Here is a 21826-nt window from a genome sequence, read left to right on the forward strand (position 1 = left end):
ACTGACACTCTTACAGTGAAAATTACAAAGCAGTTTCTGAGAAAAAACGGAAGTTACTTTAAATAATTACTAACATAAAGTCATAAAATTAAGTCAGGTAAACTGAAGTTGATAGTTGAAGTTGATGCCCCTCCTTAAGAAAATTCACTCTCTGCTGTCACAGACATGTTTTATGAAAAATCTTTTCCTTAGGATTTTTTCTCCTGAGAAGCTGAGAGGCCACAGGAACAAAATGTTAACAATGGTTATCTGCTGCTATGGAATGCAACAGGTGCATCTGTGATTGGTCTCATGTGCTTGTTTCTAATTAATGGCCAATCACAGGTCCAGCTCTGTTGGGACTCTGGTCAGACACAAGATTTTATTATCATTCCATTCTTTCTCCTTCCTTTCTAGCCCTCTGATGAAATCCTTTCTTCTATTGTTTTAGTATAGCTTTAATATATCATTTACTTTTAATATAATATACATATATAATAAAATAATAAATCAGCTTTCTGAAACATGGAGTCAAGATTCTCATCTCTTCCCTCATCCAGGGACCCCTGGAACACCACCACACTCTGCAAGGAATCTCCTTGGTTTCAGCAATGACAAAGCTCTATTTCCCTTTGCTCCTCAGCAGTAGCCTGAGAGCATCCCAACTGACACCTACTGGGCAATATCGTTCTTCTATTTCACTGGCCAAACTGAACAATCCTCTCAGATAAAGCACATCTACAGCCATCCTGATGCACACGGCACCCACATTCCCTGCAGTGCTGCCCAGCACAGCTCAGGGGCTCCATCATTTCCCTCTGGGCAAATGGACAAAGCCAAGTGTGCCATGGGAGGCAGGAGGAAAGCTCCTTCAGACCTGTGGCCGGTCAGTTATTCCCTCCTGGGAAACAACAAGACCAGCATGCGGCAACAGGGGGAACTACCAGACTACTCCCTCTGAGCCTGTGCCTTCTCTTCTGCTTTCAGTCCCATGCAACTTAAAGTTCTTTTCTGGAGACTGGAAATGAAAAAAGCTACATCAAAAGCTAAGAAAGCAATATCCAGAGGAATCCTCACACAGTACTTCAGGTAAAAATAGTCCATTATACATTCCACTTTCAATATATTTATTATCCCTTCTCTTTATTCTCCCAGGTGTTTTGCTGTTGAATCAGTTGAGCAGGCTTTACAAAACTTTGCCTCCCTCCTGAAACTGTTTCAGTAACTTCAATAATGGTGACAAAATGTTAACACTGACACTACTCACACACCATCTTGTAATTAAAAGCGTTCATGGGTGTTGTCTCTGTTTCAAATCTGTTTGTAAAAGCTTCACCACCACTCTGCGACCTCTCCTTTATCTTTTCAGTTCCCCTACATTTGTAACAAAAAGTCCAAGGCTGCTTTCAGTACCCAGTTACAGAACAATGTTATCCTCTAACTGCCTAAGACAGCTTTTCATAAAACTTGCTCTCAGCAATCCATCACTATTAGCAATGCATTAAAATGTATTTTTAGCCTCATTTCTTATGGAAATGAATCTTTCCCACCTACTCCAGCCTTCTCTCAGTTTGTATCTCCCTCCAATACCCATGGCCATGGGCAGCAGGAGGAGATTTTCACTGACATATATAGGAAAGGCACTTGGCATTTTTAATTGGAGCCTATTTATATATTCTTAAAAAACCTGATTATGACCAGTAAATCAGAAAAAAAAAAAACAAATTACTTGAAAATTTGTGTTTTCACTAAATTCTTGCCTCTACAAATCTGTCCTGCCCAGCACTGATTGCAAAGCCAATACTTGCTGTACTTGTGAATAACTAGCTAGTTACTTACCAAAACCCACCCATGTATTTCAAAAAGGCTGGAACACTACATTTAGAGTGGGATTTTTTTTTTTTTATTTCTGAGTGTGTGGTCCTGATGACTTGAGGAGAGGTAGATTGGGAGGTTTAAATCCATGACAAAAATCACTCATGTTCTAAATTGTGGTCAAAACCTTCCTCCTCTGCTTTGTGGTTTACACACTTCTGCTTGATATTTAGGTAAGGCTGAGCAAGTTGTTCTTGCATCAATTTCTTCTTTGTTGTTCACTTTCCTTGTTTCTCCAAGATTGAAATTAACTCTCATGTAGAAACATACAGCACAATTTCCTTCACAAAGGGAACCACAATTACGCCCCTGCCCACAGCTTTGTACCTTCATTTTTGTTACTTTTGAGGTCAGCTGTGTTTTGTTCATTATTAAAACAAAATAATTCTGCTCTTTCCTTGGTAACTTCAAATACTTAGTTGCTCTTTTGGGAGGACAGAGACCTCTGCATCTAAACCTGGACAGAAGACAGTAAAATGCACATGATAATCAACAATAATTGGCATCATGTGCAGCATGAGGCACCTGGGGAACACCACTACAGCAATCACTAAAGTATCTATTCACAGTAATAATATTTTTTCTCAGCTCCCTATTTTGAATAAAGCATCACGAGTTACACTGCAAACAGTGTTTCAAAGCCTTACATTTATTTACAGTCAGTAATTCATCCCCATCCACATTCTCCATAAATGCACTACCAGTACAATTTATTGCTCATTTAATCTTCCCATATGCAATGCTACAACAATCCCATAAACATTGATTTAAGCCTCCATAGCACATCCATGTAAGTATTAGAATTATCCTGCTATTTTACTCAGGCTTTAGAAAGCTATATGTAGTGTGAACCAGTGTTTCCTGCACTAACAACCTAGACTCTAACTAGAATTCTAGTGTCCTGACCATATAGCTTGGATATTATTCTCTCTTATTCATCTGGAAAAGCCATCAACATGGACCACTAACTGTACTGGCAGCCTGAGAAGTGTGGTTAAGTTGGCATCAAAAATTTCATTTTTCACTGTAGAGTATTTCTTTTTTAATGGTACCAGAATGACACAGTTCAGACAGAGCATCAGAGACCTCTGCCAGAGGCTGCAGCATCCCTCAGATTTCAGAACACTGGCTGTAACAAAAGGAATTGCTAAATGCTTTCCTGCTTTGCACATAATTTACAGAGGCCCATTCTGAAGCATGCTGACTCCCCAGGATAAGAGTTTTCACATCACTCTTTTGATTCTTCAGATTACTTTTATGGGGAAAACTTGCCAGTAATGTCAGTGTAAGATTTTTCATAGTGTTTTTTGTTGCAAGGTATTTTTGGGGTTGATATGTAGAAAATGCAGCCTCATCAGAAGCAGAAGTTTTCTTCACACTTTAAGGCAGAAAATTTCCAAACTCAGAAAATCAGCCTGTCTGGTTATCCTGAGAAACACTCTGACAGCCTTCCTGAGAAATTCTCTCCCAGGCTTTCAGTTTCACAGAATTATAGAACCAATTAGGTTGGAAAAGACTTCCAAGATCATTGAGCACAACCTATGACCCAGCCCCACTTTGTCAACCAGCCCAGAGCACTGAGTACCACGCTCAGCTGTTCCTTGAACAGCTCCAGCGATGGGGACTCCAGCACCTCCCTGGGTAGCCCCTTCCAATGCTTGAGCATCGTTCCCATGAAGAAATTCCTTCTGATGTCCAACCTGAAACTCTGCTGGCTGAGCTTGAGGCTGTGTCCTCTTATCCTGCTCCCACAAGCCAGGAAAATTAACTATTCTAGCAAAGCCTTTCTTCACACAGTCCCATAAAAGCTTGGAATTGTGTGATTGTTGGGGACAACATTGAGAAATGGAGTTCAAAAACTCAATTTTTTTAAAAATGAATTATTAATCTCAATGAATTTACATACCTGGCCCACTAAAGACATTGGTTCATTCCTTAGACAAGCTGTTGATCACTCTGGTGCAGTCTCGCCTCACACCAAGAGTTCCCAGAGACTGAGCAAACAAGGTGTTCCCAAACACAGTTTTTCAGCTGATGCTTTTCTAACCCTGTTTTACAGCTATGATTGCTCAAATCAAGACAGCACATACAAACGTAACAGTACCGACTTCTAAGAAACTCTTATTTCTAACAGAACTGTTTTGTTCCATAAACAGTGTAATTGGAAAAAAAAAACAGTGAAAGAATGGATGTTTTCTGCTTCTTGACATTAACAAGAATGTTAAAAAGAAATCTTTACTGGATGATGGAAGGAGGAGAAAAATTGCTGTCTATTCCAACAGAGCAGAATTGTGATTTATTCCCACCCACTTGTTATCTCCTGTTTTTTTCTTATACCAATCTCATATCTAATAGATGAAGAGCAGTGTAAGTCATCCATCCTGGAAATTGGACAAAGTGGGACTGCTGAGATCAGGAGCACAACTTAAAAAATAAATTAAAAAATAATTAGGAGCAACCTAAAAAATAAGTGTAATGAAAATTCAGCCCAGCAAGACCAAGCTCTCCATGAGGGTGCAATAGGCGCCACCACTGCACCAGCAATAGCAAACAAAGGTTCCAATATTTGTTTCACTTGATTTCATTTACCCCCATATTGTTCAACCTTTAACCCAGTTAAAATCTCTCTTTTGGAGTAGAACTCTGAGTCTTGGAAATAGTTTTTGTTGACCAAAATCCTTCTTGATTTGTAAGTGCTTTATATTAATTGCTCATGGCATGGAGACTTGCAGTTTTGAATTTATACTAAAAAGTAGAAAATCTGCTATTTGACACCTTGTTGTTAGGAGGAACCACCTAAACACACCTTTGAAAAGAATTCAAACTTCCATCAGTTTCAGTCCCCTCTTCCAACAGCTCTTCCTCACTTCCACTCATTTTGCTTCCACCCACAATGCTCTCAGGACAACATGGAGCACTGCTTGCTCAAAAAGCCTTACAAAACCTGGCTGCAACTACATGGAAAAGGGAGAATCAGAAAAAGAGAAGAATGACAAAATAAAAAGAATTAAATATATATATATATAAATGAATTAAAAATAGGAGGAATGAAAACAACCCATTACATTTAGCTAATAACAGTGTTCCTGTCAGTAGTGTAACCATCAGTTCCAGGGAGACAACATAACAATCAGAAAGTGAATTTAGGTTAAATAACTGTAATCCCTCTCTTGGCTAAAAAAAACAATCTTCATGTAAAATATGAGTTAGAAAATAATAAAATTTCAGACCTCAGCAAGTTTACATACTATCTATGAAGATTATTTACTTGTTTTAGTACAAAATCTACAGTTGCTGAGTCACCTGTATGAGAGTTTGGGTTGCTCAGCAATCCTGAAAAATCAGGCCAGGTCTATTTAGGAGCTTCAAGTGAGTGTTTGAGAATTTTACTTTAAATCCCCAGATATCCAAGTGCTGTTCTATCTCTGCAGCACCTCAAAAAAGTTCACAATATCCAAAGCTCTAAAAGCCGTGAAATACAATTTTTGTCTCCAAAAGCCCTAGCTATTCTTGATTATTTATTGCCACTCTCACAGCCATTTTAGAATAACCTTTAAATCTGAAGATCTTTCCCTGTGGGTATCTACCTTACAATACTGAGGTTTGGAAGAGGAGCAGTGAGGTTACTGATGTGCCAGGAACAGGGAACCTCTGAGAGGCAAAAAAGGACCATCAAGAAGTGCAAAATTGGTTAGAACCCATCTGGATCAGCTTTTGGTCAAAGTTTTGGTCATCGCTTAATAAATGGGAGGCAGGGAGGAAGGTGGATTTATCTTAGGTATATTACAGGATGGAGAATTTATTCCTGAAAGACGAAAAAATATTAGCTGAAGTTTAAACAATATAAAGAGAATACAAGCTTAGAGACTGAGAAAGTGCAAGAACAGATCAAATTTAGGTCATCAGGTATTTTCTTCAAGATAAAAGTAATAATGCACAACGAAGTAGAAAAAGTGGTTTGAAACCACAAAAAAAACCCATCTTTTTTTTTCCCCCCCAAGTAATTTTTAGTAAGAAAATTAAGGAATTAAAAAAGCAACAAGCATTTCTAGGTAATTTTCCCCTTCACAGGTCTAAATAAATTATTTTCATAGAAAAAAAAAGAAAATTATAGAAATTAAACCTAGTAAAGGTGAATATAAGTAAGCTGGCTTCTCTTTTCTTTCATGCTCTGCCCTACTGAGAGGAATAAATTAGCTAATCAGAAGTGTAAAAAAACAACTGCTCCAGAAGCCAATATTTGATAACAATACAAAGAAACATCCTCACAAATAAGGCAAAGGTTTTAGGCAAAATATTCTGACCACAGTTCAAACTTAACACCTTCCCACACTGAGTCAAGGGAATGAATGCTTTGCAGTACCACTGATTAAATTCCTATTGTCATTGGAGGGGTCAGTGCTGGTGAAAGGATTGCTCTGGTTGTGCTTTGTTCTGTTTGCTCCAAGGTGTTGGTAACAGCAACTGGATGAGTTCCAATCCCAATCTGGAGCCCATTCCATGCTCCCAGATGGGATCTCTGCATGTGACAGCCTGAGGAGGAAGGACATTCTCCTTCACCCTAGCTCAGAATGGATTTGTGCGTTTTCCTATACACTTACATATACTTACCTATACCTATATATACACATATACACACACACACATATATAGATATACATATATAAAAATAGTATAGGTAAGTACACTTATATATACCATACCTATATCCTATATTTACCTCCTGTGACTTACCTAACTAACAATGAAATGATTGTGAATGGAATATTGCCCATTTTTACAGGATTTCACTACATATTTGAACAATATTTCTTGTTCTAAAAACAAGAGATCAAACCAAAACCAAAAAGAAGGAAAGTGCCCTTTCTATCAGTGTTGAAAGCAAGGTTTCAATCATGCTGATTTATCAAAACTACTTCTCTGTTAGGAGAAGTAAACAACTGGGTCTGTGTTCAATGTTAGTGACATTTTTCTATACGTTAAAAAGAAAATAATTATAAATATTATGAACATATAACTTTATTAGGGTTCAGAGCAAAGATCATTCTACCAATCTTCTGAACCAGGCCTACAAACTTGAAGTTATCAAATCAGGATCCAATTCCATGACACAAAATATTGAATTCCATTCTAAAACTAACTGTGAATTCATCAAACTCCAAGAAGAATGGAATCTAAATATAGCACAATGTATGCTAATATTGCCCTAATTTTGAAAGGAAATTATTAATAAGAAAGCAGGTCAACTCAAACACTGCCAGAGATGCTGCTGCAAAGAACCACAAGAAGTGAAGAGACTGAATCAAGAGAAATCATTCTGTCCAGGTCTAACAGCAAAAGCCACAACCTGAACTTGATTTAAATGCATGAGGTTATTTTGTTGTGGACAATTAAGACAGAAGAATAATAAACTGAAGGGTGGCCAACAACCTTCTGTTATGCACAAAGCTCTCACAGGATGAAAAAAGGCTTCTTGCAGCAACAGCCAAGGAAACAAATATCTAACAAAAGTTCTACACACCATAGAAGAGTTACAGAACAGTTTTCTGGTTTTAAGATTATAGTCTCATAGAAAAGAAGGTTTTTCATAAGAAGTGCCCTACATACTCCCTATAGCAGTTGAGATTCCAACTCTAATTCTGAATTTTCAAATGGTCCACCAGACAAACTGGACAGTAACTGATGATAGCAACAAAAGTGAGACAGAATCCTGAATCTTTCATCCAGTCATGGAATGGTTTAATGCCTTTCATATGATCATATTTCACTCCAAAGAAAAATGGCAGTATCCCATTAAATTTAAAAAAATCAAAGCAATGCAATTTGGTGGGAGGGGGAAGACTCAACAAAGAAACTAAAACAAAATTTAGCCAAACTCTTTGGAGATACAAAGTAGAGCTACAAAGTTTTTAAAAGTATAACTTGAGGATATTTGAGCTGTTCTGTGTTTACACAGAACAATCTCTATTTTTAAAGGTGTTTTGTTTTTTTTACTGATGTGAAATACTACAGCATAATATTCCCAGAACTAGCATTTTTATATGCACAAAAAATTAAAGCTGTTTTCAAATCCTGCCTGTCAATTTGCTCATTGCAAAAATAGACAAAAAATATGAAGTGCAATGTAGCAAACTAGAGCTAAGTGCTCTCTCCCTTTCCTCTTTCACACTCTATGATTTTTTAGCAGCATTTTTTAACAGAGATGAGAAATGGGATTTTTGGTACATATGTTAACATATTGTCTCCAGCTGAGCACACAAACACAGATGCACATTTGTTTCATTAGCAATGTTCCTGCTCCATTCCAGGCTGCTGGGAAGGAGATCTAGTGAGTCACGGGTGTAGCTGCAGGAAAAAAAATCAGTTTAGGGCTTGCCATATCACTGTTAGGCTGAATATGCAAAATTGAGTGCAAGTTCCTTAAAATTCCAAGGTTCCCCTGAGGGAATGGGAATTTTCTTGCAGCAGGAATGAAGGGTGAATATAACTGAGTTATATTCACCTGTGATAGGTTTGATTTCTATAAAAATGTACATAACTAGCAACACTAACACACAATTATACTTAAAAGTTGCAGAAATGCTTTTGGATAAAAATATTGCCAGTTTTTTATGACTTCTAGACTGCAAACATTGTTAGGAGACATATTAGAAATGCCTGCCAGTGCCCACACCTTCCTTTTTCAGTACTTTAAACTGGCAGTGACAACAATATTTCCAGAACTGTAACAGAAAAAAACCCTACAGTATAATCCAAATATCCACCTGAATCAAGATTTTCTGTACAAGCACTTTTCTTTTCAAATAGTAATTACTCTGTAAGAAATAAACAAAAATACTCAGAGTCTTGCTGGCTTCTGCAAGCACGATGAGAAATTGTACTCTATGAAAATGAAAAAGACAAACTCAGTCATCAAAATAACTTAAACACTGACATCCAAAACTGCAATTTTGTCTGACATTTTCCCATCTTTTCCACAACATGAAGAAGAGCAATTCAAGCTAGCCTGAAGGTGCAGGAGTACATGGAGCTGCAAAACAGGAAAACAAATTGGAGCATAGAGAATCCACTTCATGATTTAGGCACTCAAGTAAACCAAAGGATGGACCAAGAATAAAAGAAAATAAAATCACATTTTATTCAAAGAACATAACTTTCAATACTGGCTTTAAAAGCAAATGAGAAAATGTCATTAGGGGCAAAACTATGTTAACTGATCCATTTTAAAATGAAAAAGTAAGACGGAACAGCCTTCCTCTCTAAAAAACTAACAAGGATATATAGTTTTGGAGATTTGCTGACAGGCAGAGCTGTTTCCAATTCTATAAATATATCAGTGACAGTTCTTTCCAGATCTAGTTTGGTTTTATTTCTTGATAGATAACACATCACTTCAGAAAACAGATAACATTCTGCTGATTAGGAGTGGAACAGTGCTGCTGGATGGGATCCTCATCATGGTTCATTAGGGTACTTGCCTCATCTTAGCTGTTCTTCATTATTAACTTTGGGGACTGCAGGAATACTTGAGAAAATACCAGTTCTTTGTTGGGAACTGTAAACTATGTGCAGTCAGCCACAACAGGCTGTCAGTGCAAAGAGATTTTACCAAGGATTTTTTAATTTTTTCTTGAATACAACACTTCAATCCCTGCCTTGGCATGATGAAGGGAAGGACTTGTTGGATTTCTGCTGAACCATCTGCAGACTGGTTGGGGCACTCAACTTACCCCGTGGAGGGTCAGCAACCCTGCTTGTGCAGCATCCCTTTGGCTTCTAAAAAACCCTGCTATTTACATGGGGTTAAAAAGCACTTTCTGCCATGATTGCCTATAAAATAGCTTGGCTCGAACCTACTCTATATATATTTATTTTAAGTATATCCCTAAATACTTGATCTCTGAACTAGCAATACAGTCCCCTTCATAACTGCTTTGTTGGTGCTTTTCCAAAAGGTATTTTGTTTCTGTAGCAGGAAAAGTTAGAGACAGTTGATGATAGTGACACTTCCCCCACTGCCACCTTACACACACACACAAAGACACACTCTTCCCTAAACCCTCTGAATTTTTAACCCACTTCAGCCTTTACCACCCAGAGAATTTTTGGTCAATGCATCCCATGATTCACGATACACACAGTTTGTTTTCATAGTGCTAACTTTCTTTCTTTCTTTCTTTTTTTTTTTTTTTTTTGTTGTTTGGGTTTTTTTTTGAAACAGTGAGTAATTATACAATGATATCGAGTTCTCCCCCAGGACAATCCCAACCTCCCAGATTTCTCAAACTCCCCTGTACCTTAATCCTCTTTTCTAAGCTGGAAATCCTAGAGACTAACTCTCCCTTTGCCATTCCTCAGAATTCCTTGCAGCTGTGCTACCATGGACTAGTCACAGCTGGGGTTCAAGGTCTAGGCACATCATGGTAATGGTAGAGATGATTTCCAATAATCTTATTATTATTTTTATAATTACTAATATCTCAACACTTTTTGCTAAGCCATGGCTCCTTAAACTACCATTTCTATAAGGTCATGTACAGAAACCCAAAATTCCCTGACAGAAAGCAGATTCAATTCATTTATCATTGTATGAAAAGCAAGATCTGCTTTTCTTCAGAATTAATATTTACATTTAATCTCTTGAATTTCATCTGCCCATGAGAATCCAAATCTTTCCCAAAACAAATTATCAGCAGGTATTCTTCACATACAACACATTTCAAATGTCTCTATACCATTGTAAAGAATTTTCGTCTTGATATAATTTATTTTTAAACAAAATCAATATCGTTATTACAAAAGTACTTTGTTATGATTTTTATTTTCAAGTTACAGCCATTACTAATGCAACAAATTTCATAAAAATAAGATGATCACTGAAGTCCAATTGTATCAATGACCAACCATCACAGACATACTTTTCCCAAAAAAAGGGGGGAAGTGGACAAAACTTCCAGCAGCATTTAAGCAACAACCTTCCTGTTCCACCATTAGAACCAGAGGAAATACAACAGACAGATAAATTATCTCCATAAACCCCATCCAAAATACTGATTCACCAGCAAAATAGAATTTCTTTAGTTAGCAACATTTACAAACACAATCAGAGGCAGATGTTTCAGCCCAACAGGAGAACTTATCTGTGACTAATGCTCTTGCCAAGACACCTGAAATGTGGTGAACAAGGTACAGCAATCCTTCTTTCAGACACAATGAAATGCAGCCTGAGTACATCTCAGGCTGGATGCAGTTCCCTTCAAGGACATGACCTTTCCAATACTCCAAAAAAGTTTTTGCACAAGTCAAGTGAAGAATACAGCTACAAACCAGGAAAACTGGATTGAAAACTCAAATTTAAAACCGAACTTCCAAAATTCAAAAGCCAGAGATCAAGTAAAGCACAGCCAGAAAATTGAAATAATGAATTGGTTAGCAGCTCCCAAAGTAAGAGATCACAGAAAATATGGGAGTCCTGAGCTGAAAAATCAAAAACCTTGAACATAATTGCATTATGTCAGCATGTAGCTCTGCTTACATGTGTTAGATTTCTTTCTTTTCTGTAAGGCAGCATGAGATAATTGCCTGAACAATATCAAATATCCAGTATTATAGGGAAAGCAGTTTTGGATAAACACCCTGTATTTACAGCCTGTGTTTGCCAGCTTGGCTTTGCTAATTTCAGCACACGCTTACAACTTATCCAGCTTGAGCCACAAATGGTCCCCAAAGCCCCTGAAATGCAGGAAAAGCTGCCACTGGAACCTTGCCTTATTTGACTACTTACTGTCCTTATGTACATACAGTGGCATTAAAACTCCCAATAAAAAATGCAGTGCCTGAAAATCTACCTGATTACAATAAAGTTCTCCATATGAAGATCCTTTTGGCATGTTGAGGGCACAGATGAAAACCACATTACTCTGTTCTTGACCAGATAACAACTCATTACTCACAGCATATAGATCTCTCTCTTTTTTAATTACAACAAATTTCCGTACCATTAAGAACCCTGATAACCACATTTCGGAAAAAGTCTTGCTGAGGCAGTTTAAGGCATTATTGCCTCCATCTCTCACCCCCTCTGTAGAGGATGATAGGAACATGCATAAGTTCAGCCCCACATACCAGTACCCAAAATTGGGTTTGTGCAGAGCTGCTAATGACCCCAAACAGCTGAGCTATGAGGAAATTCAGCCAGTGACTTTCCTAAAGCAGAACACAGCAATCTATCACAGAAAACATCATTTGTCCATTTACAATTCTAAATTTAGTTGCTCCAGAAGAAGGACTTCTCCATAATACCTGCACAAGCATAAACAATGCTGGAGAGATGATACAAGGACTGGAAACCCTCACCTGGGACAGGTATTTGAAGATGTTCCTGCCTAAAGTGCATGAAATTTGAAGTAGAACATGTTTTCACAAGTAACTTGGGACCCTCTGTTATACTTGCCCAAATCACTACTCTGTCCCTCATTTAAAATCTCATAAAATGGACTTTTTCCACGATTACAAGAATTTGTGCTTACTGAAATAATATATAGAAGAAGGAAAAAAGAGACATTTCATTCAAAGAAAACAAAGAATAATGCTGTCAAGTTGCAGAAGTGCCCTCAGATGAGGACACTGACATCTCTGAGCTTCCCCTTCTCAAAAGCTTGATGTTTGTCTCTTTTTCTAACACTGCCAGCTGTCAATTTTAGATTGTGAGCTTTGAGGCAGGGATGAAGATCACACACAAAAAAGAAACTCTTTTCCCTGGTAATCACTGCACTTAGAGAAGTTTCATTTTGCTCCCAGTCACCTTTATTTTTTGTCCAGACAGAGTCACATGGTGTTTAAAATTACTCCCTGCAGCCCTGCTGTCACAGTCTGCTCCAGAGGGTTAAGGCTGGCAGCAGGCAGTGGAAGACTGGGATAAAATCCCAAAGATTTTACTGCCTGAAATTACTTTTCCTATCCACCCATCAGTGCAGCTAAAAGCATTAAGGTTTCCTTAGATTCATCCTACCTTTCACAGTACTTGCACAAAGGAGGAGCCTAAAGAAATTATGGATGTAAAAATGAGGGGTTTTCAGTATTTTCCCAGGGCTGCGCTGGGGCATGGAGCCATTAACAGCTTCTTCTCCATTCACATCCCACTCCTTTAGCACTTACAGCTCATGGAGCTCAGGAGATTGTCCTAATATCAGATGGGGAAAAGAATAATTTCTTTACAGAATGACTAGGAAAAAACATGTGTAGGAAGCTCCTCTTAAATACCCTTATACATTGCTTTCATGCCATCAACAATAATGGCATAAGCTTTGGTTAAAAATGCTGAGATCTATGTATAAATTCAGTACATACTTAGAAAAAAATTGTATATGTCTATGTAAAATGGGGGAAAATCAGGTTTACTTGAATTCTATATTTGGTTTAGCGAAAAACATGTAATCTTTGGAAAGTGCTTCCTTTAAGCAATGTTCTAGGCAACTCTGCAATAGACAGGAAAACACCATCTCAGTGATGCTGCATTTCTGGAAAGGTCTGCTAAATAACTGGCACCTAGTTAACAAAGCAGTGTTTGGTTTGGCCACTCAAACGGCATACATGAAAATTTGCAGTGAAAAAACCCCAACAAAATCAATCAAATTCAGCTCCTCAGTAGAAAGATGCATCCATAAGTAAAAGAGCCAGAGGGAACAGGGGGCCGGGATGAAGTCAAAGCCTTAAACTCCTCCTTTTGGTGACACGGACAATAAAAGTGAAAAATCTGCAAATCAGCTGGTCCTGGCGGATGGCTGGGGAGGCCACTGCCACCTTCAGTGACATTGTGGCATTCTCACAACACCAGCCTGCTGAAACCCTGGCACTGCTCCCTGGCACACCAGACCCTGGTGCTGCCCAGCGTGCTGTAACTGAGCTGGAAAGCTGCTGAAGGGATATTCCTACCCTGGGAACAGCAGGGCTTGGCCTCAGAGATGCAGATCCCCAGCATCCCAACACCAACTCTTAAAAAGAAAGAATCTGTATATTTATGTGCTGTAATATGGAAAGAGAAAACGGCTCCACGTTGAAATGAAATAGCTATTGAAATAACTCATCATTAAATCTTGATTTCTAATACGGACTGCTAAGTTCATTTACTCAGAAAATGACATTTTACTGCTTTTGCTGAGTGTAAGCAAAAAGAAAGAATCTCTATACTTATGTGCTTAGCTACAACTGCAATATGGAAAGAGAAAACAGCTCCACATTGAAATGGAATAGCTATTGAAATAACTCATCATTAAATCCTGATTTCTAATATTGACTGCTAAGTTCATTTACTCATAAAAGGACATTTTACTGCTTTTGCTGAGTAGAAAAACTAAGTGTACTCAAGGATACTTCATTGTCAAACACTAATGAATGAAAATTAATCATAAAACCAATAAAATTACTATTTTTAAAAGGTCTTACTAAACTACCTGTGAAAGGCAGGAAAATAAAGCAACTTTTCCCAACTTTTCAACAGAGGAAGCACAAAGACTGCGCAAAAATAAAACTTGCATAGTACCTCATGCTTTACCAAGTACAATTACAAAATGGATTCTTAAGCAGTAACAGGGAAAGAAAATCTTACTATAAGACAACAAGTAAACCTTAAAAGATACAAATGTGTTTTTCATCACTACACTTCCCTTTCCTGTTAAAGAATAGTATTTTAAGAAGAAATTTACTTAGCCAGAAAATAAGGGAGTACATAGAATTTAGTGAAGAAAAACTACTTCTCTGGTAGTTCTTTTGCTGCCATTACACAGTTTTTTTGGCTTTTCCTTAGGCTGCCGACATGAGGTTCCAAAAATGGTAAGGTAATTGACCTTGACATTGCCCCTGATATGCTGCAAACACAAGTATTCCAGAGAAATGTAACAGCACAACATAATCTACCTGCCTAAAGGAGTTTTTTGTATATATATTTATATTTGTTTTGTTTATCAGGCATATAGCTTCATTTTATTTTTGTTTAGTATTTTACATCTCATTCCTTTTCATTACCTGTCTTATCAACAATGATTTTTTTCACATCAACTTCTTTAGTTGGTGTCTGGTCTCCTATTTACCAGGTATTTCATAAATCATAAAGAACCTCAGGCACATGGAAGTGGGAACCAGCTTTAAAGCCATCATTGCTTAATTAAGTTTTCCTACAAGAAAATGCAGCTTTATATAATGGCAGAACAAAAATCAAAAGTGACAGATTGGGTGACTGGAATTTCTGTGACTTTTTTAATCCATTAAAATGCCCAGCCTTCTAATTCTGGAAGAGAATTTGGCACCAGCTGGAATCCTCAGACAGCATTAGTAAACAGTAATAAAATGTCCCTCAATAAAAATTTTAAATCATGAGTTTAGAAAACACTACCATAAAGTGAAACACACATATTAAATTGAAAGATTCACGTGACTGACCAGGTCAAATCCTGTCACCTGGGAAACAGAAAGAAGAAAAGCAACTTAAATCTGCTAAGGATTTCATTTGACAGATTCTGGGAGACTAATAAATAATAGGGTGAAATATGACTTTACAGCAGCTGAAATTCAGAGTCCAGGGAAGCAAATTAGTGTTCCTGCACCAACAATATGAAGCCAGTGTTCAACAAACCAAAAAACTCTTAAAAGAGGGTGAAGAACCTTGGAACTTACAAGCTGGTTCCAGGGTATTGGATTTCTCTCATATTCTCTCCCTCCAAGAACAGCCTGAGGAAAAAGGCAATCTCTGGTTCCACCTGACAATTCCACACACTAAACATGATGGCAAAGAGGAACAGATTGCTGACTGTGCCCCTCAGGGTGACCAAACTTTGAGATGCAGCCCTTGAGGCCAAGCCCTTGCCCTGACCCACCATTTTCAGGCAATAAACCTTGAAGTAGCTGCACATCAAATGCACTTGCTGAGGTCACACAAACAGGGTTCAACAAAGGCACAACTGAGTTTGCTCAGGTGTTTGACACATCTGGAGTTACAGCGTCACAGTCACAACACATCTGCTGCCCACAGCCTGGCCTCACTAAATGTCAGTTTGACTTTAAGCACCTGCTAGAACTTTCCTTGGATTCCAGGAGGTCCCATAGAAACTTGTCACCAGAAAAACCAATGAAAATCAGAAGCTCTGAGTGGCCAGCTCTGGAGCACAGGTATAAAACAACTTTACTGGTAAGAAACCAGCCCTGGGAATTGTGAGAAATAAGATATTTCGTTGCTCCTTGTCTAAGCCTCGCTTGGAAAAAACGACAAAAAAAAAGACAAAACTAAACGAATCCAAGTCATGTTTATAGGAAGAGTTGGGGTTACACAACCATACAGAGCAGCAGTGAGCCAAAAGAACCTCCTGAAATAAACATGAACTTGGCAAAAGAAGGCAGCAATTACATTCCTGTAGACATGGAGCATTATGAGATCCATGCAAAGGACACTACTCATTTTTCCCTAATACCTGTGGAGAGCTGGGTGTCAGCAACAGCTCAGCTCAAGGAATGTTTCAATAAGTCTACTTTGAAAATGTAGAATGCCAGAAACCAGAATATGAACATTTTAGACATCAAGTAAGCAGCTTTGACATTTGGATTTGAAATAGTTCACTCAAGTCCTAACCCAAAAGGACTTTCCCAGAGAACAGCATGTAACATCAGGGAACTAACGCCAAGGCTCAGTTTGATTACATAATACTACTTTATTCCATTGATTCAACTTTCTTACAAGTTTAAAAAAATATGTATAGGGGTTCAGAACCACCTCAACAGAACAAAGAATACAGCATTAAGGGAGCTCTAGAGTGAAACCACAAGTGTGCACACGTGGTCAGCTTTCATTACAAAAAGTAATAGGCACAATCTTTACATACGCATTTTGGTGAAAGAAGGAATAATAGTGCAGTGTTAAAAGGCACCAATAATCAATAATTGGGCCTTTTTTAAAAGCCAATAACCATCTAAGAAAATTACATTTGGTTCAAAGTTGTAATTTAAATATTGTATTGATTGGCATGCATCTGAACCCCTGGCAATTTATTACACAAACCTTATGTGTGCCCTTGCAAAATCAAAAAGATTTCATCAGTGGACCTGAAAGTCAGTTCAGTACAAAAGGACATACCAAAGCTCTCAGCCTGTATTTAACACCAAATTGCTTTGTTTACCTCCTCTGAGAACACTTGTCTAACAAAGAGCTGCACAGAAGTATTTATCTTAAAGCAAGTGTAAATTTTTTGATCCTGTAGCATTGACCTACCCCATGTGCTATGAAAACATTAGGCACAGACCACAATTTATGTTTTCTCTTAAAAAAATACAGTATGTGCAAGTGGAGGTTCACACAACAGACTGACAGCTACAACAGTAAGCTCTTTAGATTTCCCAAAGAAAAGGGTCAGTTATTTTTAATTTTTTAAGCAGTGCTGCACACTGCTGTGTGCCATTATCATATCTGCATTAGGAGCACCTGTGGAACCAGTGAGGAAAAACTTCAGTACCCCCTAAAGGACCCTACACAGACTCTGTGTGCTGACTGAAATGGGTCAAGAGAGTGAACAACTGGGGAAATCATTGGACATGGGCAGCTGCAGCCAGCCACGGAGGGCCATTGCCTCCTGCAGAAAGAATGGTTTGGAACTCAGGCAACCTCACAGGTGCTCTCAAACTCACTCACCTGCACACAATGGAATAGAGGGATGCACAGCATGGGAAGAAATGGGAAATGAGAGGGAGAGCTTCTGTTTAAGTTGTACCATGAGGTGCCAGTTTATCCCAAAGCGTCATCATGCCCAGGGCAGGGTTTATGCACTGCAGATATTTTGTACAACTGAAATTGTACAATACGTGAGCAAAGGTAGAGCTGATTATTACCTGCAGTATCTACTACAGTCCTCAAGTATATAATTTACCGATAGCTGCATACTGTGGTGTTGATTGCTTCCTCTTAAATGCATTAAAATGTGAAGGCTACAGTATACTCTGACACAAAGACAACTTGTCTACGAGGGGGAAAATGTAAGATAGTAATTAACTAATTTGTTTTACAAGGAGCCTCCTCTGATGTGCTAGTTACTTCATGCCCTGTAGAAGATTTTTATTTCTTTCTTCATCATCTCTCTTGAATTGCTCTCCTGACAATTTCACAGGAGTTCAGTGACCCTTGTTACAGCTGCCTTTGCCTTTTCCACCAGGATCCCTTTTAAATTCACTCTTAACACCACAGCAAGCTGTTCAAGTAAACATTTCTCTCTGGCAAGTTTCCAGACACCACAAATACTATCAAAACTCAGCATTTGATTACATGCACCAGTTTTCTTTAAATGGAGCAGGAATTAGCCCGTTTCCTTGGCTTAGGGTCCCGTACATCCCTGTCTTTTAAACACACACAAGATGAACATATTGTCTCTGACAGTCTCCGCAGTCCCAGCCTGAAAACGCTATTGGAGAGGCTATAGATCACACAGTTGCAGAAACTATTGCTTATAGCAAGCCACGTAGTTAGGAAGGAGAGTGCTGGGTTCTCCAACACCCTGGAGCTCTCCAGCAGAAAATATATGATATAAGGGAGCCAGAGCACGTAGAAGACGCTGGTTATCCGGAACAGAACCATGGCATAGCGGCGGTCGGGGCTGTGCCCAGCCTCCCCAGCAGCATCCCCCTCGTGGTTAGGGAACCGAGCTCTGCGGTCACTGATCTCTTTGGTGTGCTGCCGGCAGATTTTAAAGATGTGGAAATAGGTGAAACATATGACAAAGGCAGCAGGAGCGTAGAGTAAGCACACGATAAAGCCAGTAAAGTAGGCATTAGTTAGCCAGGAGGTAGCACACCATTCAAAAATATCTCCGTGGTAACCAGGTTTTCCCCAACCAAAAAAAGAAGGCAAGAAGATCAGGCAAGAGTATATCCAGATGAGACTGATGCAGATTCTCAAGCGACAAGGTGTGACCAGTTGGTTATAGGAGAGGGGCTTTGTTATAGCGAGATAGCGATCCACACTGATGCAAGCAAGACATGCCATAGAGACGCTTTTGAGCACAGAGATGATGTATCCAAAAACTTGACAAGTCAAGGACTCGTGGACACCTGTTGAGTAGTGGAGCAGTGACAAAGTAGGAACCAAGCAGCTGACTCCAACAAAAAGATCAGCATAGGCCATGGTCTGAATAAAGTAGCTGGTGGTGTAATGATGCAGTAGTGGAGCACAGTGGAAAACAAATATCACAGTTAAGTTACCCGCAATAATTAAAAACGTTAGCAAGACAATAACGACTGTCTCAAGGATACAGATGTCAACTGCATTGTAGTGACCAAATCCAAGAGGGCAGGAGAGGTGCTCAGATATGTTCATAACACTACTGCTCATATTCAGAGTCCTCCATTCAATCCATCGGGACTGGTTCATGTTTTGTGCTTAGGGAACAGTGCAATCTGAGCCTTAGTGAGCAGGTGACCTACTGAACAGCAGCTAAACTCTGCTTCAGCGCCTCACGGTCTCTCCTTGCAGACACTGCCAGTGCTAACATGGGAGAGGATTAGAGTCCCATGGCTGTTGATGCCTCCTCAGCATCAGTGCATCACCTCTGGCACACCTTGGCTTGAAGGAAAGAACGAAAGAAAGAAAGAGAAAGAAAGAAAAGAAAAACAAAAGCCAGAAAGAGAAAGGCCACTGATCAGCTCCTCCAGTGCTCTTGACCCATCTTTAGCAAACACAAGGCACTTCTAAAACAAACAGAAATAAAAATTGACAAAACAGACACATTCATTTCCCAGGGAAGGAGGGGGGGGGAATCTCTAACTTATTTTCCTGAGAAAGTCATTTACTTTGGAATATACTGGAGAGAGGGAGAGGAAGGGAAGGAGGAACCTCAGTACAGCTCAGGTTTCCTGGACCAGCAGTTACTGGAGATAATCTTTATGTCTTAGTTTAAATCACAGACTGACTGGAGATTAAAGGAAAAAAGTTCATCCTCTAATGCTATCTTTTCTTGTTCGATTCAGAAGATGGTACTCTATCTTACCCATGCTATTCATTGGAAAGGTAAGGAAAACATCTTTGTCAAGGTTAATTCCAATAGACTCACCACTATTTGGGTATGAATAATGAATTTTATTTAGAGGGAGACAGGTGGAGGGGGGATGAAGGAGATTTGTCCTCTGGCTCCCAAGAAAGAAAACATACATCTCACATACAATGAGGAAGATCATATCTATTCATTTAAAAATGAAAATAATTTAAAAATAGATTTTGGAGGCTCATGTCAATATTTACAGTTCTTTTAAACAGTTATAGTCCATTACAATAACAAATGCCAGAATCATAATTCCGTGTTCCCACAGAAAAAAAAAAAAACCTCGTGAATTTAATTTCAGCAATGGCAATTTAAAAGAATCATCTTTAGAAACTCTGCCATATCTACTACAGTGGATCAGCACCCAGGAGTTCATAGGTATATCCATGATATTGCTCACCTCTGTAGCAACAACTGAATCATTTCACAAAACCCCACACAATGAGCTCAGAAACTTCCATCTGCATTCTGCTGGGAAGCTAATGAATGCTGATTTGACTAGAAAAGCTGCCATTGTTTACTACTCCATTATTCTGTTGCTCAGCTTCATCTTCTCAGGGGTTTAAGGTTTCTATATTTATTAGATGATCTGCATAATAAATAGTTGCTTAAAAAAATGTTCTTCTATTTGCAGAACATTACCTTGTTCATTTTATTCACAGCTATGGAGAGAGAAAACATTAAAAGCATCTTCTGTGTTCAGTTTTAAGTAAATGCTTGATTAGTTCAGGAATCATTAGGCAGGTAATTAAATGGATACAATCTTGTTTTTTTGAAAGGCCCCAAAAATGTTAAAAGCATCATTAATCCTAGAGTTCTTGAGACTAGAAGACCAGCAGTGAAAATTAATGAATCCACACAAAATCATCTCCAAGGTCATTCAGCTGGCGTTTGCTTTAAGTCTCTTTAAAAGTACCAGGATCTCTCTGATGTTTCTGATACTCCTTGTTGTGTCTTCAGGACGAATTTCACACACTAGAAAAGCCAAATGTTCAATTCTGTCGCAGCACTTTGAGAGAAAGCATTCTTTTTGGAGTTAATTTCCTGTCGTGTACCGCCACGCTGTACAGAAAGTCCTTTCAGATTTTATAACATCCCCGAATATTTCCGCCTATTCGCTCCCTTTGTCTATAAGCAACAGAGCACGTATAAAAGCCACTCGTTTCTCCAATTCCCTGCTAAAGCAATAGAGAAGCTTTCTCACCTACACGCGTCCGCTATGTCCAATACTTGTCAGAGAGTCAGCGCTGGTACCGCGGTGCGGCTGGAGCGGCTGCCGCTGCCTCCCCGCTCCCCCCGTGCGATCACTGCCTGCACCTGAGCCCGCTCCTCCTCCTCCTCCTCCCCGCCGCAGCCCGCCGGGCGCTGGAGCGGTGCCGGCCGCTCCCCTCCCTGCTCCTGGCACATCCAATGGCGCCGCCGCTGGCACCGGGAACGGGAACGGCACCGGGCACCGGGAACGGCAATGGGAGCGGGAGCGGCACTGGGCACCAGGAGCGGGCACCGGGAGCAGCAGTGGGAACGGGAACGGCACCGGCGAGCCCGGACACCGGGAACAGGAACAGCACCGGGAGCGGGCACCGGCAGCGGCAATGGGAATGGGAACGGCACCGGGAACCGCACAGGACCCACCGAGCCCGGTACCCTCAGTTCCCGAACCGCTCCGGGTGCTTCAGGAGAAACCCAACACGTCCCTCCTAGAGATATGTGCATACATAATCCGGACATAACCTCATAAACTACCGTCATCGCCCCACTGAAATTGTTCGCTAAAATAATCCCATGTTATTCATTGGGCACTCACCTTTCAAGGACCACCTGCTGAGGTTTAGCTTGGTAAAGTATCTGCTACAGCGCCACACTAATTTCCTACTCTCCCTTATAAGCCCCCTTTGTAATTACAT

General features: G+C 39.4%; 2 protein-coding genes across 4 annotated transcripts in view; both read right to left on the reverse strand.

The window, feature by feature from the left end:
* The window catches only part of RABGAP1L (RAB GTPase activating protein 1 like), a 225455-nt gene that overhangs the window by 131624 nt on the left and 72005 nt on the right, over positions 1 to 21826 (reverse strand). The window lies entirely within an intron of this gene.
* On the reverse strand, positions 12337 to 21233 carry GPR52 (G protein-coupled receptor 52). Its single transcript, XM_054286074.1, has one exon. The coding sequence runs from the start codon at positions 19253 to 19255 to the stop codon at positions 18170 to 18172; it is 1086 nt and encodes a 361-aa protein (XP_054142049.1). The 5' UTR covers positions 19256 to 21233; the 3' UTR covers positions 12337 to 18169.

This window comes from Melozone crissalis, unplaced genomic scaffold (assembly GCF_028551555.1).
Source record: "Melozone crissalis strain CALT ecotype California unplaced genomic scaffold, PUWL_Pcris_2 ptg000045l_1, whole genome shotgun sequence".
NCBI classification, from domain to species: domain Eukaryota; kingdom Metazoa; phylum Chordata; class Aves; order Passeriformes; family Passerellidae; genus Melozone; species Melozone crissalis.